Source organism: Erithacus rubecula (genome assembly GCF_903797595.1).
Source record: "Erithacus rubecula genome assembly, chromosome: 19".
Lineage (NCBI taxonomy): Eukaryota > Metazoa > Chordata > Aves > Passeriformes > Muscicapidae > Erithacus > Erithacus rubecula.
Genome location: NC_136671.1, coordinates 10,942,095 through 10,961,461, shown reverse-complemented (window position 1 = coordinate 10,961,461; position 19,367 = coordinate 10,942,095). Strand labels below are relative to the sequence as shown.

Genomic DNA, 19,367 nt, shown 5'->3' with positions numbered 1-19,367 from the left:
TAATACAAAACTTTTAAGAAGTAGGGCCATGCTATCCTAAATTTCTTTTTAAAATACCACTTTAACCCAGAAAACAAAAAGCTCAACTAAACCAAAGTGTATCTAATTTATTAAGACAGTCCCTGGTTCCAAGTTTAGAGTGTACTCTCCAATTAACTCCAGCTTCAACAACAACAACATGATAATCCAGTTAAAGGCAGGCAAACTGAAAAGCCATGTGAGGACAGCATCTGGATGTTTGTCACTCCACCAATTCTAAGAAAAACTCTGTAGCTTAGTAACCATCACACACTACAAGCTCTGAGAACCATGCCCACCACAGGTCTGCAAACAAATTTAAGGCACACATCCCAAATCTGTGACCCCAACATCCCAAACAGCTCCTGCTCATTGTACAGTACCTTTTCCACCATCTCTACTGAAGTGAACACAGAGGAAAATCTTCCTAACAAGCTGCAGTTAGGAAATTCATGTCTGCATGTATCAATATCAATCTAACAATCCCTACAATTAAGTTATCTCTGTGTCAGACCCACACACAGCTATTCCAAATCAGCAAAGCTGCCACAGCATTAAACACAACTGTTTTGCAAGGGATGACTTGGAGAAATTTGTTCACTATTAGTTATCAGCACAGGAGAGAAACCAATCACCTGGTTGTTCATGCCACTCAGTTGAAGGATATTTGCCTGGACACACAAATGTCACTGGCACTCTGCCAGGATTCCACAGCCAGATATGTATCCAGCATGAAGGGCTCTGTCACTTCCCTACATGGCCATCTTTTTGCAAACACCATGTCAAAGGCCATCACAGTCCTCCTGCACTTGAGGCACAGGCATGCACAGAGTCTCTCTCACCTCCAGGTTTTGACACCAATGCTGGGACACAGAGAATTTATTGGCTCCTCTCTACTTGCTCTGTGGCTTTTCTCAGTTTGATTGCAATTAGAACTTCATCATTGTCTAGCTACAAGAATTTATTATTTCAGTGTCAGAAGTTATATTACACTAAAGCACTGATTCCTCTATTAAACATCCACATGATTTATAATCAACTGCAGCTGCAAGTGAAGGTAATTTAAATGCATTGTTTGATCTACAAATTTAAGTGAGTATGTTACCCAGAAAAGCTTCTACAGTCCATAAACAAGCCAGACCACTTATCTTAAAGGACAATCACAAAACTTGGAGATTTTTTGGGTTTCTGCATGAGCATACTGGCTTAAAATTGTCCTTATTAAAAAAAACAAAAAACAAAACAATTATACATATGTTGGACTACCAGTCATTGTTCTACATCAGATTTTAAGATAATGCAATAGTAACCCCATGATAAAGAGGACACTATGCCTGTAAAGGCAGCCTGGTGTTACAGGCACATTGGTTATTCCCAGCTCGTTTTTCTCCTTCAGAAAAGGCCTTTTAAACAGAGTCATTGATTTTATTGGTACTGACAATATACAGCAGGTAAGTAAAAGCCCACACATCCCACAGGTGTTCTCATACAGAATAAAGGCAAAGCTAAATTTGAAGATGAAAACACAATCTGTACCTCTTCTGAAATGGCAATGAATCAAGGAGAAAGTGTTCTGTGCTCTAGACAACTGCCAGAGCATCAAAATCCAGCATTTCTCCTCAGTGATACCCCAAACCAGTGCAGAACACACAGTCATCAACTCACAATTCCACCAATTCTGCTTTAAAGTACCAAAAAACACAAGCCCAGTGTATTCCCATGATAGAAACTCCTTCCAAAACCACCATTCCATTGCTGACATTTAAAAACAGGATAAGGATTTGGCCCAGACATCCACTGCAGAGTCTGCAATTGATACAGTTCTGTTTGCCTCAAAAGGACACGTCAAACAGAGCAGAACCAACCCCCCCTTGCAGAGCACACAGCTCTGCAGAGCAGGAGCAGTGAGGCAGAGCACAGTCAGTGACAAGGCATCACAGTTCACCCTTCATTTCACTATCACCACTTTGGATTTGGACTTGTAGCTGAATCACCCTGTACACAGAACAGGGGCTTGAGACAGGGCTCAGCCAACGTTAAAGTTTCTCAAGGAATGGGAGCTGGGCAGGCAGCCAGCACCAACTTCATTCTGAGTGCACACTCTCTGCCTGCTAATTAAAACAGGAGGATAGTTAAGTTTAAGGGTATATATTTATCTCCTCTTGAGACAGCTACCACCTCTAAAATCAAAGTGACACAAGTGCAAAGTTTGATGTACACCCTGCATTGCTCCCAAAGGAAAAATCACTCAGTTAACAGTTGGTAATGACCTACAAAATCTGAGCATGCAACACTCCTGACACTCAGCAAGAGCCACCCAGTTTTATCTGGGAAGGAACAGTCAAGCCCAGTTTAGAGAAAAAGTTATTACTGTGGCATTATCACCAAAATGATGGAGTTTCAGCTAAAAGTATATAACCCTTCTATTCTTGCACTCCTTCCAAACAAAGACACACCTTTTGGAGCAGAACTAAGATATTAAAAAGCTCTAGGCAAAAGTCCAGGCTTTTAAGACTGGCACTTCAAAAGCTTACCCAGGAGAAACAGGGAGCTCTACTCTGCATAGCTCATGTATTTGAGAGCTATGCAGCAAATTGTCAAAAGAAGCAATAAAGAATTGGGAAAGATGAGAAAACAGTGAAGTCACGTGCCAGTCATACTTGCTGAGAGGACAGAAGACATTTGTGAAGAGAAGCTCAAAGGTACAGCTACTACAAGTCTAAGAGCTGGAGAAAAACATTCAGATGAAATAACAGAGCGTGACCAAAAAAACTTCTCTGTGCTCCCAAACATAAGGAAACTGAAGACATTTCAACACCAGGAACAAACATCTATTTTGTGACAGAAAAACAAGACAAGTTTTAAGACACTCTGAAAACAGACACTAGAAAACAAAATTTTAAATTTGTGACAAGTGTTAAAACCACAACTCCAATTAAGATGCTTTATTTTAGACCTAGCAATTAAACTGAGTGGCAATTTGAAAAACAATCCCCTCCGTACAAATGCACATTTAAGGTAATTACAGATGAACAGGAGCAAGATTGTTCTGCAGTGAAGCATATACTTAGGAGTGTTTGAAAACTCCCCCCAGGGCCTCAAATCATTAAGACAAAGCCCCACAACAATCTCACATTAACATGCTAATGCTTGTATGCACCATTAAGTGGGTCTTACCTGCCACTTCCACGATATCACCCGGGACAATGTCTCTTGCTTTAATCCTCTGGACACTTTTTCTGTCCTGTCGATACACTTTGCCCATCTCTGGCTCATATTCTTTAAGAGCTTCGATAGCATTTTCAGCATTTCTTTCCTGCAAGACAGCAAAAACGTGTCATGTTGAATGCCCTCAAGGAAAAATAAGCCTGTCAGATCCGATTTTTCAAAAGCATTGTCATATGAATGCTACCAACTCAGCTCAGCTATATTTTTTCATACAGAAGATTTTGTGTCCCCTCCCCTTTTGAGGTTGTGACTGGAAATCATTAGAGTGTAATTCAGGTTTTTGTGGGCCTTTAGAACACAGAAATTGATTATTTAAACCCTGCAGCATATTTCATCAAGAATATCCACTGTGTTGTTGTAGTGAGGCCACACAAAGAGTTCCAAGTCACATATGGGTGCTTTTTGACATTAAAAAAAAGAATTAAGCAGAATTAAGTTTCATGGATGTAGGTGTTGGCTGCAGCAGCTTACACTCAGCCTATGGTGGACCAGCCCTGCTGGATTTCATTTACTGACACAAATCAAGGATCAAGTTACAATGAAGCCAACTTATTATCAACTTTATTTCAGCAAATCAAGTCATGCTGTAGTGAAATTAAAGCATACACTAGAAACTTCCCCAGAATCTCTGAACAATTTACAAACTCTGATGGATTCCCACACAGGAAAACCTTTTGATTTCCCCTAACACAACAGCTTTCCTACGTGAGCTGCAGTCCTGTCACAGAGCACTAGCAGAGATTGGTATCAGTGTTGTGATGCCACCTGGATAAAGAACTACTGCAGAAAGCAGCAGCTTATCAGTGTTCCTTCTCCAGCTCTTGGAGAAGGAACTTATTTTCCATTTCCCTGCCTATTGACAAGAACAAACGTCATTTAGCCCTGATAATTATAGATAATGGTACAGTGCACAGAGTTTTTAGAACATCTGCCCTTCAAATACACATCAGCTTTTCCACATAATAAAAAATTCCTCCTTGCATGTCAAAGCAGAAACAAAACCATCAGAAATTCAAATGCTGAGGAACTCACTAGTTCCTTTTAAGAGTGCAGCTGAAAATGACTGTTACCAAAACTACCTTAAGGAACTAACACTTACATAGCACAGCTCAGGGTCTGGCAGTGCAGACACCAGCCCAGACCCATAAAGCCACAAGTAACACCAGCCTCATATTCCACCAGTGAATCAATTCTGCTCCTCAGCACTAGAACACCAACACTGCTTTTATGTGGACTGAGTCACTGTGAGGCAAAACCTTTAAGTCCCACAAAAGGAACGTTACTTCAACAGAACTTTTCCTTCAAAAAGGAGAAATAAAAATTTAACATGATGACCCAGGTGGCCAAGAAGGTCAATGGCACATGGCTTGGAGCAGAAAGTGCAGCCAGTAAGATCAGAGCAGTGCCCAGCACAGGGGATGAGCATTGCTGAGGCACCTCCAGTTCTGGGGGCAGTTTTGGGCCCCTCATGACAAGAATGACATTGAGGGACTGGAGCATGACCAGGGAAGGGTCTGGAGCACCAGAAGCACCTGAGGGAGCTGGGGGGGAGCTCAGCCTGGAGAAAAGGCGGCTCAGGGGGGACCTTGTCACTCTCTAGAAAAGGAACAGAAGAAACATCCAAGCTGCACCAGGAGGAATTTAGAACAGATATTAGCAGCAATTTCTTCACATAAGTGGTTGTCGAGCACCCAAACAGGCTGCTCAGGGAAGTGGATGAATCACATGCCTGCAGGTACCTAAATGATGTGCATGTGGCCCTCAGGGACATGGTTTTGTGGTGGCCTTGGCAGTGCTGGGTTAACAGTGTCACTTGATGATCTTAAAGATCTTTTCCACCCTCAACAATTCCATGATTCAGCTCATTTGGCCAGCTCAGTGTGCTAGCCTGAGTCTCTTTGCTGCAGTTTGCCTGGAGTTATGGTAGCCAGGCTATCCTGCAGGCCCTGAAGCACTGGCAGGTGGCTCCTGGGGAAAGGTGCACGTGAGAGGAAAGGTTGAGGGCGGCCGTGACTCAGAGCTCGATCTGGTACCTGTAGGAACAGACATTTCTGGGTGGGGACCGTGTGCTGGGGCTGATTTTCCATGCCCATTAGAACAAGGGAATGAGTCACTTCATCTGTGCAGCAACTCTCTTTCACAATGAGGTTCCATGCATGTAGAAATATACACAGAGGTAATCTTTGCACACTATGACATCTGAAAATAAACCTGATTATTTCCTACACAAGAAAATCCCTCAAACGATACAGACAGCTTTACCTTCAATTTCATGCTTAAAATTAGTACCTGCAGAACTGCAACTCGAGAGTTTCAAGTTAAACATTAACTCTTGCACAATTACTTTATGAAGACCTGAATATAAAATGTCATTTAAAGGGGCACTGCTGTCACCCCTTGACCGACATTATCTCTTCCCAGCAAGCTGGGCACTGCTAAAAACTGAATTTTGAGGAACACTTCAGCCAGCTCACTTAGCACAAAGAAGAGCACAGGAATGTGCAGCAATGCCACTTCTTCCAGCAGGCAGGGTCCTCTCTAATACATTGTAATCTATTAACAGGACTCCTCCTTTTTAATTTTTGTTATTTTGACCAGTTTGCTGTTTTTAAAGCATGAAGCCTCATGCATTAAGAGGGCAAGTAATTACATCATGCTAGCACCCTCAGGAAAAAACCCAACAATCATACAAAGAACTTACCATAAAAATCTTAAAACGTTTTTTAGCTGCAGAAAAAACCCTCTAACAAAATATTCACTATCTAAAGCAATCCAATTAGCAAACTGAAGTGATATGAACATTTTTGTTTTGGCATCTCATGAAGTGTTATTTTATGTTATGATACTACTGTCTATATGATTTATAAAAAGGCATCAAATAAATGTCACAGCTGACAGTGTGGATAAAGTTTTATGGTATTTAGATGTTTTCAGAACAAACTTGTGCCTTTTGACAGACATGCAGTCTTTGGATGTACACTTAATAGGTACTATAGTGATTGAACAGGGAGAATTAATACTGCATTAATAATTTACTAAAACACAACAGTTGTCCCAAGAGGAGACAGACAAGAAACAAGACTACAAATGTTCCATCCTTTGTTCCTTAGTTGGGAAAAAAACCCAAGCAAACCACTCCAATTGTTCTTAGCTTTGCAGGGCCTGATTTATTGCCTGAACTCAGGGCTTTATTCTGGCCTGTCTCGTTCATGTGTTCAGCAGTGTGTGGCCAAACACACTGATGGGCATTTTGCCTTTCTGGCAACACTTCTGAAGCTTCCATTTTACCTTTAAGTCAACACTTTCTATTGAGAAGCTTTAAGGTTTGCTGACTCTCAGGAATCCAAAGTCAGCAACATATTCTACTTGCTTTGTAAGAACACCCAACACTACAGGGTACAGTGCTTCCTCTTAAACCATAAAACCCCAAAACATTTGTGTTTGATGCTGAAAAAGTCTATGCATACCTGCCACACTCCCACAATTGCATTGGCTACTAATATAAGTAAGATTACAAAAGGCTCTACAAATGCTGTGATTGTTTCTTCACCTTCTTCAAACCAGGCCAGGACCTGCAAGAGAAACACAGTGATTTAAATTCTTGATTTACACAAACACCTTGCAAACTTTATGCCTGCTAAGTTTCAATTGCTTATAATTCAGCAGTTTTGGAAACCCCTCAATCTACCAAGTTTGTAGTTTTGTAATTCATGAATGAGTTGGCAAAACACAATGGAAAAGGAGAAAAAGAATCTTTACTAAAGTAGTACAAAGTTCATTTTAGAGGCCGCTCTTCTTTGAAAGGAGTAAGCTATTTATCTGGGAAACAATTGCTACTGTTGCTTCAGAAGTGAAAGCAGAAGTTGTGACAGCAGTTATGACAATGAAAAAGAATTATTTCATTACCATATAAAACAGAACATTGATTGGTTTGACTACTTAAAACACTAAAACCTTGCCAGAAACTGAATTTTAAGTAAGTGAATTGCCCTTTACCAGTAACTTAGCCAAGCAAATGGAAATAGCTTTACAAGTTTTCAGTGAGTAGATACAAAAAATAAGCATGTATTTATTTAAATACAGGTAGAGTCTTATTGAATGATCTTAGTGAATGATATAGTTACATCTGAAGCCGGATTGTAAACCAAGTAGCTGATAAAACTCAAAATTGAATTTTAAAAGGTAGATCAAACTTGAGGACATGCATAAAAGTCTCTACATAGATTTTGTTTTAATTCATTTGTTTTAAAAGTGCACTCCAGTTTTAGGCATCTGTCATTCACTCGACTTGAACCTGTCAGGGCCTCTGCAGAGTGCTGGAGTCACTGATGAAAAGTCAAGTTAACATAACCAGAGAGGAAGAGTGTTTTCGTCAACTTGTTGAGCAACAGGAAGCCTGGAAAGTGACAGTAAATAGGAACAACGTGTTGAGATAATTAGGGCTGGTAGTCAGGCAACAGCACTCTGAATCACTACAAGACTGCAGCGAGCAAACTGTTACTAAAGCAAGCCCATGATTCCACCAACATGCTGCTCTGAGCTATTGCTCAATTGTGAGACACTCCAGGATGTCAAAAGGAAGGAGCAGCAGCATGAAAGCCTCAAGCAGAAACAGCCTGTCAGGCAAATCCAATGCAACAAATTTTTATTACAAAGGGATAAACTTGTAAGATCCAGGTTGTGATTAAGAGGACTGCAACATTCCAACTGGCAGCACAGTATTTCGAGGGGCTGTGTAATCCCCCTGCAGAACAGATTTAGCTGGGATCTCTGCACACCTCAGTGCTCTCCAATCCCCAGAGGAGCCCCTGTCATTTGCCCAGCTGGGGCAGAGGGACAGGCCCTGCTGTCTGTGCCCACCCCAAACACACCCCTGTGCCAGGGGCAGCCTCCCCTCTGCACAAGTGCTGCTGCCCATGGAACTACAGGAGAGACCCACGGGGCATTTCCAGACCTTGCAGCACACACAAGGTCACACGCTGCCATCAGAATCTGTTTCTTCCCTCCCTTTCTTTCTTGGAATTCTGTAGAGTCCACTTTGCTTCCAAAGCCAATAAATTCAATTATGTTGTGATGTGCTTATCTGAGCAGGCACCTACAAGGTTAACTGGAATAAAACATCTGCTTTACATGACGTTAAACCAGAATCTTCTCCAATTTAAGACCATATGTGTTGTAAAATAACATTGAGAAAGGCCACAATTTCCAGAAGTAAAGAAAGGAGCTACAAGGACAGCAAGATCCAAGTATGTCAAGGAGAGCCAAAATTAAGTTTTCAAGGGATCTTTTCTTTCAATAAGCCTTTATTTCAAAAAGAACAGATGAACTCAAATTAGAGATCCTGAGAGTATAGAGTCTGACGGCTTAAATCTTCACTGCTTTTTTTTTTTGGTGAAATTACCAATCTGTGACAAGACTAAAATGAAGTATCTAGTTAACCCTGGAAGCCAGCAATACGTATTTCTCTCTCCAGAAGATTCTACACAATTACTATCAGTGGAACAATCCAAGCTCTAGTTCTAGAACAATTTAGTAAACACAGACATGCAATAACCAGATACATTGTGAGTTTTTGGGTTTTGCTATGCAGACTACAGCTATATTAACACTTCATTTAGGATATCTTTGATACACAACACATTCTGTAACAGATCAGGTTTATTACTTGATAGCAGCCTGAAGAAAAAAAAAAAAAACAAAACAAAGCCAAGAGAAACAAAGAGGAAGTAGAACAAGCAATAACAAATATTTAACTTTGCATTTTTAGTAACAACACACCATATGCTGAGGCCTGGTAAAGACTAGACAATTCTTGTCCAAGTCACTTAGTCCTTGTGAGAAAGTTTCCACTAGCACACTTTTAAGACCCTGGAGAGGTTTACAGTGAGAGATCTCATTTTTTTCCAATTTCTACTCAGAAGGGCCCCCACCATGTCTCAGCCCTAATCACTTTAAGACTCACATGTAGAACAGCTTAATTTCCAGGGCATTGATCTCCAATGCTCTGGTCAGGCACTACTGTCAGTAGGTAAAGTCACCATGTATTTAAGAATGAGTAGGAAAAATAAGAGTAAGATAATTGCTGAAGAGAAATGCAAGGCTAAAAATATAAGTGAAACAATAGCAAGACATGAAAGCCCCATATCAAAAGCCAACATAAGCAGCTTAAAGGACAACTTTCATTCAGCATATTTGCTTTAGGGCTGCCAGAGCTATGGCTTGCAGAGCCTATTCTAAACAAAGCCTAATGGGGTGGACCTGCAGGACTCTGAGGCAAAAGATACACAAGGACAGGCAAACAGCACTTGGTTATTTGGAAAAAGGGGACAGAAGCACAATGCCAAAGTCAGCCAGCAATGAGGTGAGTGCTGATGGGAGCAGCTGAAACACCACAAGTGCCCTCAGAGCTTTTTCCATTTCCACAAGTGAAGTAGCTCTATTGTCAGGGAAGTTCTGGGGACAAGTTACCTGAGATGATTCTGCATCATTAAGTAACAACAATAGAATGGAGAATGGGAGTTTGGAGGCAGAACTGCGTTGCCCAGCAGGCTGCACCCGCTCACCACTAACAAAGCAAACACTTTGTTGTCAGCAACCAAACAGGGATTTTTGTTTGGTTTTCTTTTTGACAACAAAAACTTAGAAGCAAGCTGGGAGAGGTAAGATCTCATCCAAACAAAAAGCCCTGGATTAATTAAAGCAGGTCATACAAAACGCATGAACTGCTTTCAACAGTTTTCTTCTCACAAGATAATATGATTTCACTTTTAGTATATTTTGGACAGAAATCAGTCTTTGAACACAAATAAGCTCAAAATTACACAGATGCAAATTATTTCAGCAGTCCTGTTCCATTATGCCAGCTATACTGAACACTAGGTAACATTAAAGAAAAAAAATCCCAATTTCAGTTCCATGATACAGTAAATTTTTGTCTGCTACACAAGGAGGTGAGGGGAAAAGAAAAATCTCAAGCACAAACCAACACATCTTGACCACATGTCTAAGCAAAAAATTAAAAATTTTACTGAGTTCACAGATTGTAAGCACCCATCAGATGTTAGTCCATATTTCTGAAAATAACTGAGTAATAATTTAATATAACAAGATACCCATCAGCCACAGTTTAATTTTTATAACACAAAATGGAATCACAATGACTTCTCAAAGTTTTATCACCCCTACCCTCATGCTAATGAGCAATCTAAGTTTAGCTAAAAGCATGTCAGTGTCACGTTCTACAGCAACCCTTATCTCCTGCCACACACTCACTGCTGTTGACCTTAACAGGTAGCTTTTGGGGCAAAGATTTTTGCAACACTATTAATGACACATCCTACTTCCTCCAAGAGGACCTTTGTTCACCTTTTACCACAAGCTAGGTTATACTCATGCTAATTTAAAGGCTATTACAATCTCTGGGCTAAAGCACGGTGTATTGTTTTAATCTAAACACAGGTATCCACTATTAGAAAACATTCTCAGGACATTCACTTCTAAATCAGCTTAGGAATCAAATAATTGAAAGGAGAGAATGCTCTTAGGATGCTGTACAAATACTTCAAGTTTTGGTAGAGTTCATAGCCTACATTTCACCTTGTAGGAGGAAATGCACTGTGTGATGCAGAGCTAAGACTGCAGAGTTCAGTACACACCACTGCTTAAAGCATCCACATTTCACCAAGGAATTATTCTACATCAGATGCAGTTAACGTTTTGCAACCTGTCAAAATCATTTATACAGCAAAGCAAGCTGTTCTTTTCAGTAAACACTGTAGATCTGAGCACATGTTACACAAGAATTAAAAGCCATGAATACACTCCACAGGTTTGCTTCTGCAGAGGCTTCAGGGATCCAACAGAAGAACAAAGACAAGTCTATTCACAGACACATTTACTCACCATCAGAAATTATTTATACTGTTTCTCTTCAAAAGCCATACTTAAGGCTTTCACTAACCAGGCACATCTCTTACAGCACTTCTGACCTGGAATGTAGGACACAGGATCCACAAACACGCAGCATCTGACCCCAGCAATCAGCCTGGCTGACACACATTGAGCTGCTGCTCTGAGTTATTTTACTGACACGTACCTGACAGGCAGAGTGGGAGCAGAGGGCACAAAAGGCACTGGGAGCACAAGTTTATACTCTACATAAGAAGGGATGTTTCTGCACAAAACCTAATGCAGGTCTCAGTGCTACAGATGTGTGTCACTGTGCAGGCAGTTCTAACAGCAATAAAGAAGTATGATTTATGATTACAACACAGCCACCATAAAAACTCCCTCAACACACACACAAAATTATCTATATACTTTGAGATCCTCTCTCTCACACTTGAATCTTAGTTTTTCTAAACTGGCAATGTACAGCTGGTCAAGCACACCCGAACTTAGGTGATGTAATTACATCCTATTTTTGCAGTAATGCAATCCTTGTATCAACATTTACAGCTATTACAAAAGTCTGTATTATGCTTTCATCAAGAAAAACTGTTAAAACCTAAGACAAAGAGACATCATCATCACCTTCTGAGCAAAGAAAACACCAGAAACAAAACACAAAGGGGAAGAGCTTTTAAAGTACCAAAATCATAATAGATCTAGTGAGTTTTTACTTTTCATCAGAGAAAAATCTTTACTTCTAACATCAATTTAGTGTGCCTCTGTAACTCCAAAATAGGAGACAGAAAAGGCAGAGCAGCAGCCCAAGGTCATGTACCATGTCAGCAGCACAGAAGCAGAGAACCCAGATCTATCCCACACTCCATTAGACAGTCTCCTCTTAATTAGATAGGAAAATTAACTATACTGAAAAAAGCAACTGAATTGAGCTTCTAATCAAGTTTTCCAAGAGGACTCAGCAGTGTATGTTCTATGACCTCTGTCAGTCTGGTCTCAGACTCAGCAATCAAAGCCTTAGTTTGAGGAATCTGATTTTTCACTTACTTGTTTATAATAAAAACAACTAATGTACTTTGGCACAGAAGCCTAACAAACTTCTGTGCTGTCATTTGTCTTATGAGATGACAGAAACACTCCTGACTTTTCAGGAACAAAAAGACATCCCCTTCTCATCCTCTGTGAGGAAAAGGGGAAAGAGGAGGGGAGGAAAAAAAAAAACCCAAGCTTTTGAATGACTGTTTATTCAATTTTCAATAGCCAGCCTGATTTCCTCTCCAGGAAACACAGGAGTGAGTGAAGCACATCTGTCTCCATGGTCAGGACTGATGTCACCAGTCAGTGCTCAGCTGGTACTGGTGAATTACAGACCCAAAGCCAGAGTCCTCTGGAAGGTGTTGGTGTGGGGAGAGCAGATCCCCAGCACAGCACAAACTGCAGCACCAGGGCAACCCTTCCCCCACCACACAACAGCTCCAGAGCACATTCTCCTCTGCCCATCCTAATTAGCTTGCCCTTAGCTAAAGAGTCACCACAATTTCCACTGCCCCCAAGAGCTGCAGCATTTTTTTTTCAAGTAGTTAATTACAACTCCAGGGCGAAGTCTACTGTAAACTTTTACTCCCTACCTAAACAATTTAATATTCTGCAAGCTTTTGTTTCTGTTGTCTAGCTCCCCAAGAAATACAGCCTTCACCATCCTCCTCAAGAGTCTTCACTCCGTTTTCCAGTTTTTCAGCAAGCACATACCATTTACACATAATGTAAGAAGAGATTGCCTAATCATGCTTTTTTTAGGAAAAAAAAAGTTAGAAACATTCTTGTTCTTTTAGTCCTGTATGCAAAGCAAGATGTCCATTTAATGACTTGACTATCCAAAGGTCAGTTACCAAATTTGGTCAACAATGGTGCCATCACAGCCGTCAACATTCTTGTCACTGTCAAAAGCAACAACTGTCACCTTGCTATTATCAGGAAGGGAAGGCAACTGGAATATTCGCCATGTAGATTCTATTTACAGTCTGCATTGCATCCAAAAATGTCTTCCAATGATTATACACGGAGCTTGATAAAGATTAACCCAAAGGCAAGAAGAATGTCCAGTTAAACGCTTACTTACTCAAGGTTAGTTTTCAAAGCCAACAGCAGCATTGGGAAATCCCACCTCAAATAAGCAAACTGGGTTGAATGAGAAGCACTTTTTAAAATACCTGTCTAGTGTAGTTATGCACTTATGACTCATGCAATGAAAGACTCCCTTAAATTTTTGTTGGCTAGGACACAGAAACCTCGTCACAAGGAACTAATTTAAGAGACGGCAATCTTGCATCTATCCAGCAAGAAAGAATAATTTCAGTATGTACAGGTCATAGACATTGGAATATGTCACTTTGCCATGCAGAACCCTAGGAAATAAAAAAAAAATTAATAAATCATACTTACAAAAGATATGCAAGCGGCCAGCAACAAAATTCTAACTAGCAAGTCTTCAAATTGTTCAATCACAAGCTCGAGTAAGGTTTTTCCTGCAATATGTAACAAAGACATTGAGTCATGCACATTTACAAAAATGAATTATCAACAAGAATTAGCAGATTTCATAACCATGCTCACCTTCCTCGGCCGGCAGCTCTGTCAGTAGAAGATTTTTCCAGGAAGCATGTCAAAGAAAAGAAATCATGGAAGAAACACATTAGAGCATTATCAGGCATCCACACCAGATACTCCTCCCGAATTGAACACTCAGCTGGGTTGGATATGACAGACATACTGAGAGCCACACTAAGGCGGCTCTTTTCACCAGAGTACGTGAATGGAACGGAGAGTTTTGCATTTTAAGACACATCAAGATTCACGGGAATGTGCCAAGGGTTATAATTCAGCCAAGTCATCACTCCAGCCAGCTGTGGGACTTCTGCTGTTGCTGCACACAAAGGGTCAAAGGCTCAAAACGCTTTCCAAATGCTTTCTGACAAAGCTTTTCCTCCACATTCACTTAAAAAAACCCACAACCATCAAACTTGGTTCAAAATATTTCAGATTCTTTCCTCCATTTTAAGAGTATGTTTTTATTGCTTCTCTCCCTTTTACGCTCCTGCAACTAGATTTAGTAATCCAAGAGGCATAAAAGCAGTGTTAAAGCTAAAAAAAACATCTCCAGCGTGTAATCTTGTCACAGATTTAAATTTTTACAAAACGGCAAGGGAGTTCAGAAGGCACTAGGACAGCCAAGCAGTGAGGATTAAAAAAAAATCTACTGAATTTTGTGTCCCGACTGGAGAGAAAGGGGGTGAAAGGCGCTAAAAAGCTGGGGAAAATGAAGGTCAAGACGGGCAAAAAAAAAAAAAAAAAAAAAAAAAAAAAAAAAAAAAAAGAAAAAAAAAGGCAAATGCTAAACCCCAAAGCGCTTGATTTCAGAATGGAAGAAGGTTTCCCACCGTTCCGAGGAAAGGGAACGGAGGTGACACCCTCCTCCCCAGAGCAGCCCTGCGAGCTCGGGATTGAAAGAAACCCACGAGGTGGAGTTCAAGTCAGCCATCTTCTCTCCCTCGCTCCTATTCCGGGTCCTGGAAGAGATGCCGGCTTTGCCAGTGCACACGCGTTAGGCCTCGCACAGGGCCCGGCAGGGATGAGGGAGAGGCGAGAGGGCTGCGAAAGGGAGCACAGGGGGAAGAGGGCGAGCGCCGGCGGCAGCATCCCCGGCCGGGCCGCCTCACCTACCGTTGGAGCCCCATTTCTCCTTCAGCTTCTTCACTTGCTCGAGGCTGAGCCCGGTGCTCTCGTTGACGCCGAAATAAGCCAAAACTTCCTCCACAGTCTTTGTGTGCGCGTTCTCCATGGCTGGGGCAGGGAGCAGCAAATGGTGCCGTGCCTCGCCTCTTCCTCCTCCCTCTCCTCCTCCTCAGCGGCGGCGGGGGCGGCGGCGAGACCCCTCCTCAGCCCTCACCACCCCCGTGCTATCACCATAGACCCTCTCCCGCAGCACAGGAGCCCGAGCACACCTCTCTCTTCGCGGAGGAGGCCGGGAGGGGCAGGAAAAAATTAAAAATTAAAAAATTAAAAAATAGGGAAAGCCGCCCTAAAAAAAAAATTAAAAAAAAAAAAAAATAATAAAAAAAAAAGAAGCCCCCACCCGCCCTCCCACCCCTCACGCCTCCGAGGGAGCCGAGCCGCCTCTTCGGCGGGGACGAGGGACTTCGGGCGGGGAGCGCGCGGGCCCCCGGAGCCGCTGTGGGTCCCTGAGGGGATGGGCCGCGTCCAGGTGGCCGAGCGGCCTCTCCGCTCGCCTCAGCGGCTCCGAGCCACCCCCGGTAACGGAGGGTGATAACGGCGCGGGGGAGAAAAAGCCGCAGCTGCCCCGCTGCCCGCAAAAGGTCAGGATCGCCCCCTTCCTTCCTTCTCTAGCAGCCCGATCCCCCCAGGTCGGCCCAGGCCGCTGTCGCCGTCACGGCTCGGGCTCCCCCGCGCCCGCCGCTGCCTCCGCTCGCTCCGGTCGCACAGCGGCGGCGGCGGCTCTAATGTAACTCGGGGGCCGCCCGGTGCTCTCTCGCCGCCGCGGCATGTGGACGCCGCTCATTGGCGGGGCCGGGGCGCGGGGCGGGCAGGCTGGCGGCCCCTCCCGCGGGGCGGAGGCGATGGCTGCGGCGCGGCCCCTGCGCAGCGCGGTCCCGCTGCCGCCCGTGCTCCCTCCCGGGGCTCGCCGGTGGCTGCGCCTCACGCGGCGGTGGCGCCGCTTCCGCTGCGCACCGGGACAGCCCCGCAGGTGCGGTGGGCGCTTTCCCGCCCCTGCTGCCCCGGCGGGAGCCGCCCCCGTCCCGGCCTCAGCCCGCCGTGAGGGGAGCCGCCCGCCATTGGGGTCTTGGCACGGGGGGTGGCGCGGAGCTGCACCGGTGCGTGTCGCGACAGGAGCCCCAGCCGCCCTGGGAGCACTGTGCTCACTCTGTCGTGATAGAAGCCTCATCCAGTTCCAGGGTGAGTGTGGGCTTGGCCCCCACCTCAGGAGCATCATCCGGTCAAAGGGTGACTGTGAGGTTGGCGTGCTCTGTCGCGACAGGAGCATCATCTGGTCAGAGTGTGAGGGCGAGACTCTCTCAGGGAGCCCGCGGATTCTCCCTCACTGGAGACATTCCAAATCCACCTGGGCGCCTTCCTGTGTCCCCCTGCCTTGGCAGAGGGTTGGATTGGGTCATCTCAGGGGTCCCTTCCAACCCTAAATACTGTGATTGTGAGGGGCTGCAGCGGCCTGTGTCGCGACAGAAGCCTCATCCATCACGAGTGTGCAGAGGTGAGGGCACCACACCTCGGCTCTGGCACAGAAAGCGATAGAGAGCACAGAAAACGGACTGATCCATCCCACCCCACCCGGTAATTTATGAGAACTTCAGTGAACACAAACTGAAGAGAAATCAGCACAACTGACATTAATACACCTGCAGCACACACACACCAGATCAACACACAGCACAAACATCTTTAAAACTTGGATCCAAGCGATGTTCTTGTGTACGTGTGCCTGTGCAAATACCAAAGCTGAACCCTACATGTGTGCTGGCTTACATAAATGCAGATCCTACATACAATCTGCATTTCCACCGCTTATAAACCACCCACAGCACCACGCTATAAGAAACTGTGTGTCTGATCTGGAATGAAACATCTCAGTCTTACCTCTGTGCTAGAAAAGGGATGGAGAAGGGACAGCCCTTGTAAAATCAGGGTGTGCTAAGGTACTTGTGGCCCTGTATCCTTTCTAACAAAAGTACAACTGCTCAAAAAGGCTCCTCTGTGAATGGCCAAGGTCCAAGGAAGGATAACTTGACAGCCTACGCTTCACAGAGCAGTTCTGAATGAAAATTCCTGAGCTAGATCTGATGACCTAGTTCAGGTAAGGCAATTACTTATTCCATGCCATGCCCATATTAATTTCATCTTGCTTATCAGCAGGATTAATCAACATGGCCAAATGTTGCATCAGTACAGTTACGGTGCTTTTCATACCTCACACAACACCTAAATAGACTTAGCCTGTTACAGAGGTGAAGAGTGTCAACATGACAGGTGCATATAATTTGTACAATTTACTGTAATTTTTTGACCAGTTTTAATAATTTTCTTGATATGGCATGAACCCATGATGCCACCATCCCCAAAACATGTACATTTGCATATACAACATTAAAAAAAACATTATTTCCACAATAGTTCCATATAGAATAATGCAAGCTACTTGAATTATTTCACTAACAGCTCAGTATATCTCTATGAGTTGTTTCTTCCCTTCTACCACATGAATAAAACCTGGATTATATATAGGTTTTTTGTAAAAATACATTTACCAAGCATTATTTTTGCACACAAGCATATTTACTAGCCTTCATATACAAGTGCACATGTAATGGACTTTAAAGTCCTGCCTTTCCTATAATTTTGAAATATTACAATTAAGCATCTGTAACAATTTTCAAAACAAAATGATGCTAGAAAGAAACCCAAGTCACATTTCATATTATTTCTCCCTGTGTTGTATTTTCTATGTCATTCTTGGTTTCCTTTTTGTGCCTGTTTCCTAAAGGCCTTATGGAAAATTATTTTAAGCATACCAGAGGCATGGCACATGCAATTAGATCTTGGCAGAGGGTAAAATAAAGTAGATACTGTGTTCTTTCTATCTAACTTGTTAACAGGAGGAAATGCTGTTAGGAAGGCAAACAGAGCCTGAATTCTAGCAAATCCTGGAGAACTCTTGGCATTCTCTGGGGTTCACTAGTTCAGCTACAGTTTGACAGTTCCCATTCGTTGTTTCTCTCTCATCCATTCAGTACAGAGGACTTGATTCTTCCCCCTTTTTTTCCACCCTATATAAAATCTGGAAAGAACCTGGAAGCACAGTCTTCTGCCTGTGTTTATTTCTGTCTCATGTTCTGTTATGGCTCAGTGAATTTTGAGAGAAGAATGACTGAATTTAGGACTGTTCTACAGTTCTTTCTTCTCTTCCAGAGCAGAATAACCTCTGCATTTCCTTCACAGTCCTTTCCCTGTCTTTCCCTAGAAGTGCAGGACCACTGCTGCTGCAGGATTCCTTTGCAGGTGATACCTTCCCAATCCTCTGACAGCTACACATTTGAAAAACATTTGCAGATACAATTCATGGTCTAGACAGCACAGTGCAGAACGAGCTACAAATACCCATGTAGACACTGCAGCAGAAGCAGTACCTGCTAAATTTGGCATCACTTGAGATCGTACAAATTTAGAATTGTGAGTTGAAATCAGTGTTGTTTCCCATTCCTCTGCAAGGATTCATGACATTTGTCTCTTAAAGAAGATGGTTATCTAAAGAAGATGGTTATCTAAAGGAGATGGTTGTCTAAAGGAGATGTTTGTCTAAAGAAGATAGTTATCTAAATATGGCTATTTTGACCCAAATCAATATGACAGCACCTCAAGCAAATGAGCTCATGAAAGCTTCCAGGCTTCCAGCAGGTGCAGAGAGTTTTACATTCTCCATTTTTAAGGGAGGAAATAAATTCATTTTGCTGCTGCAAAGTTGCTGTTTGTTATTAAAGTGGAACCCCTTAGAATGGTACCTGAGAAAGAAACACAACAAAATGGGGCAGTTTTGGCCTTGTTGAGATTCCATTCACGTAATGGAAGTGTATATTCCTACATTTGGCCTACTATTTTTTTTTTCACTGTAATATATTAAGAAGAAGCAGCCAACACATCAGGCAGCAGCATTAAAACAGTTCCTGTAATGCTTACTAATTGAAGTAAATGGGAATTTGGCCTGAGAGAGGACTGCAGGATGCTTTCCTTCAAATTGCAATAACATTAAGTCATCCCTACTGCTGCAAAGCAGATTCACAGCAGAGTTACTGGTCATAATGTGAATTGTCTCTTGCTGTACACAAACACATATGTTTTGTAGCTCCGTTTTCAAACAAGATTAATAGTTTTGAGTGGAGCTAAACTCAGCGTGGAAGAGCACTACATAAAATGCCAGTTGTTGAGCCAAAACACATGAATGCTGACCTGCAGTAGGATCTCTTTCAGTGAACATAGACAAAGTGAGAATATTCTGTTTAATTGTGCCAAATTATGTCATGATTTTTGCAGACTGGCTAACTGCCTAATGGGGCTTGTGTTGAGACCACCAAACTCACTGCTCTCATCACCCTGGCTCATTTCAAATACAAGTCTTCGTGAGTGACAAATGG

General features: G+C 42.8%; 1 protein-coding gene across 3 annotated transcripts in view; it reads right to left on the bottom strand.

Moving 5' to 3' along the window:
• The window catches only part of ATP2A2 (ATPase sarcoplasmic/endoplasmic reticulum Ca2+ transporting 2), a 43,817-nt gene extending 28,118 nt beyond the window's left edge, over positions 1–15,699 (bottom strand). Inside the window, exons 1-5 of one of the 3 annotated variants that reach the window (XM_079322728.1) lie at positions 14,872–15,138; positions 13,765–13,782; positions 13,594–13,676; positions 6,714–6,818; positions 3,196–3,334 (exon numbers count right to left, since the gene is read on the bottom strand). In XM_079322728.1, the coding sequence (XP_079178854.1) occupies positions 3,196–3,334; positions 6,714–6,818; positions 13,594–13,676; positions 13,765–13,782; positions 14,872–14,989 (463 nt within the window). In that variant the 5' untranslated portion in view covers positions 14,990–15,138. Of the gene's footprint in view, positions 1–3,195; positions 3,335–6,713; positions 6,819–13,593; positions 13,709–13,764; positions 13,783–14,867 lie in introns of those variants that run through there. The other 2 variants (XM_079322727.1, XM_079322726.1) reach the window with 2 other exon arrangements.
• Positions 15,700–19,367: the final 3,668 nt, after the last annotated feature.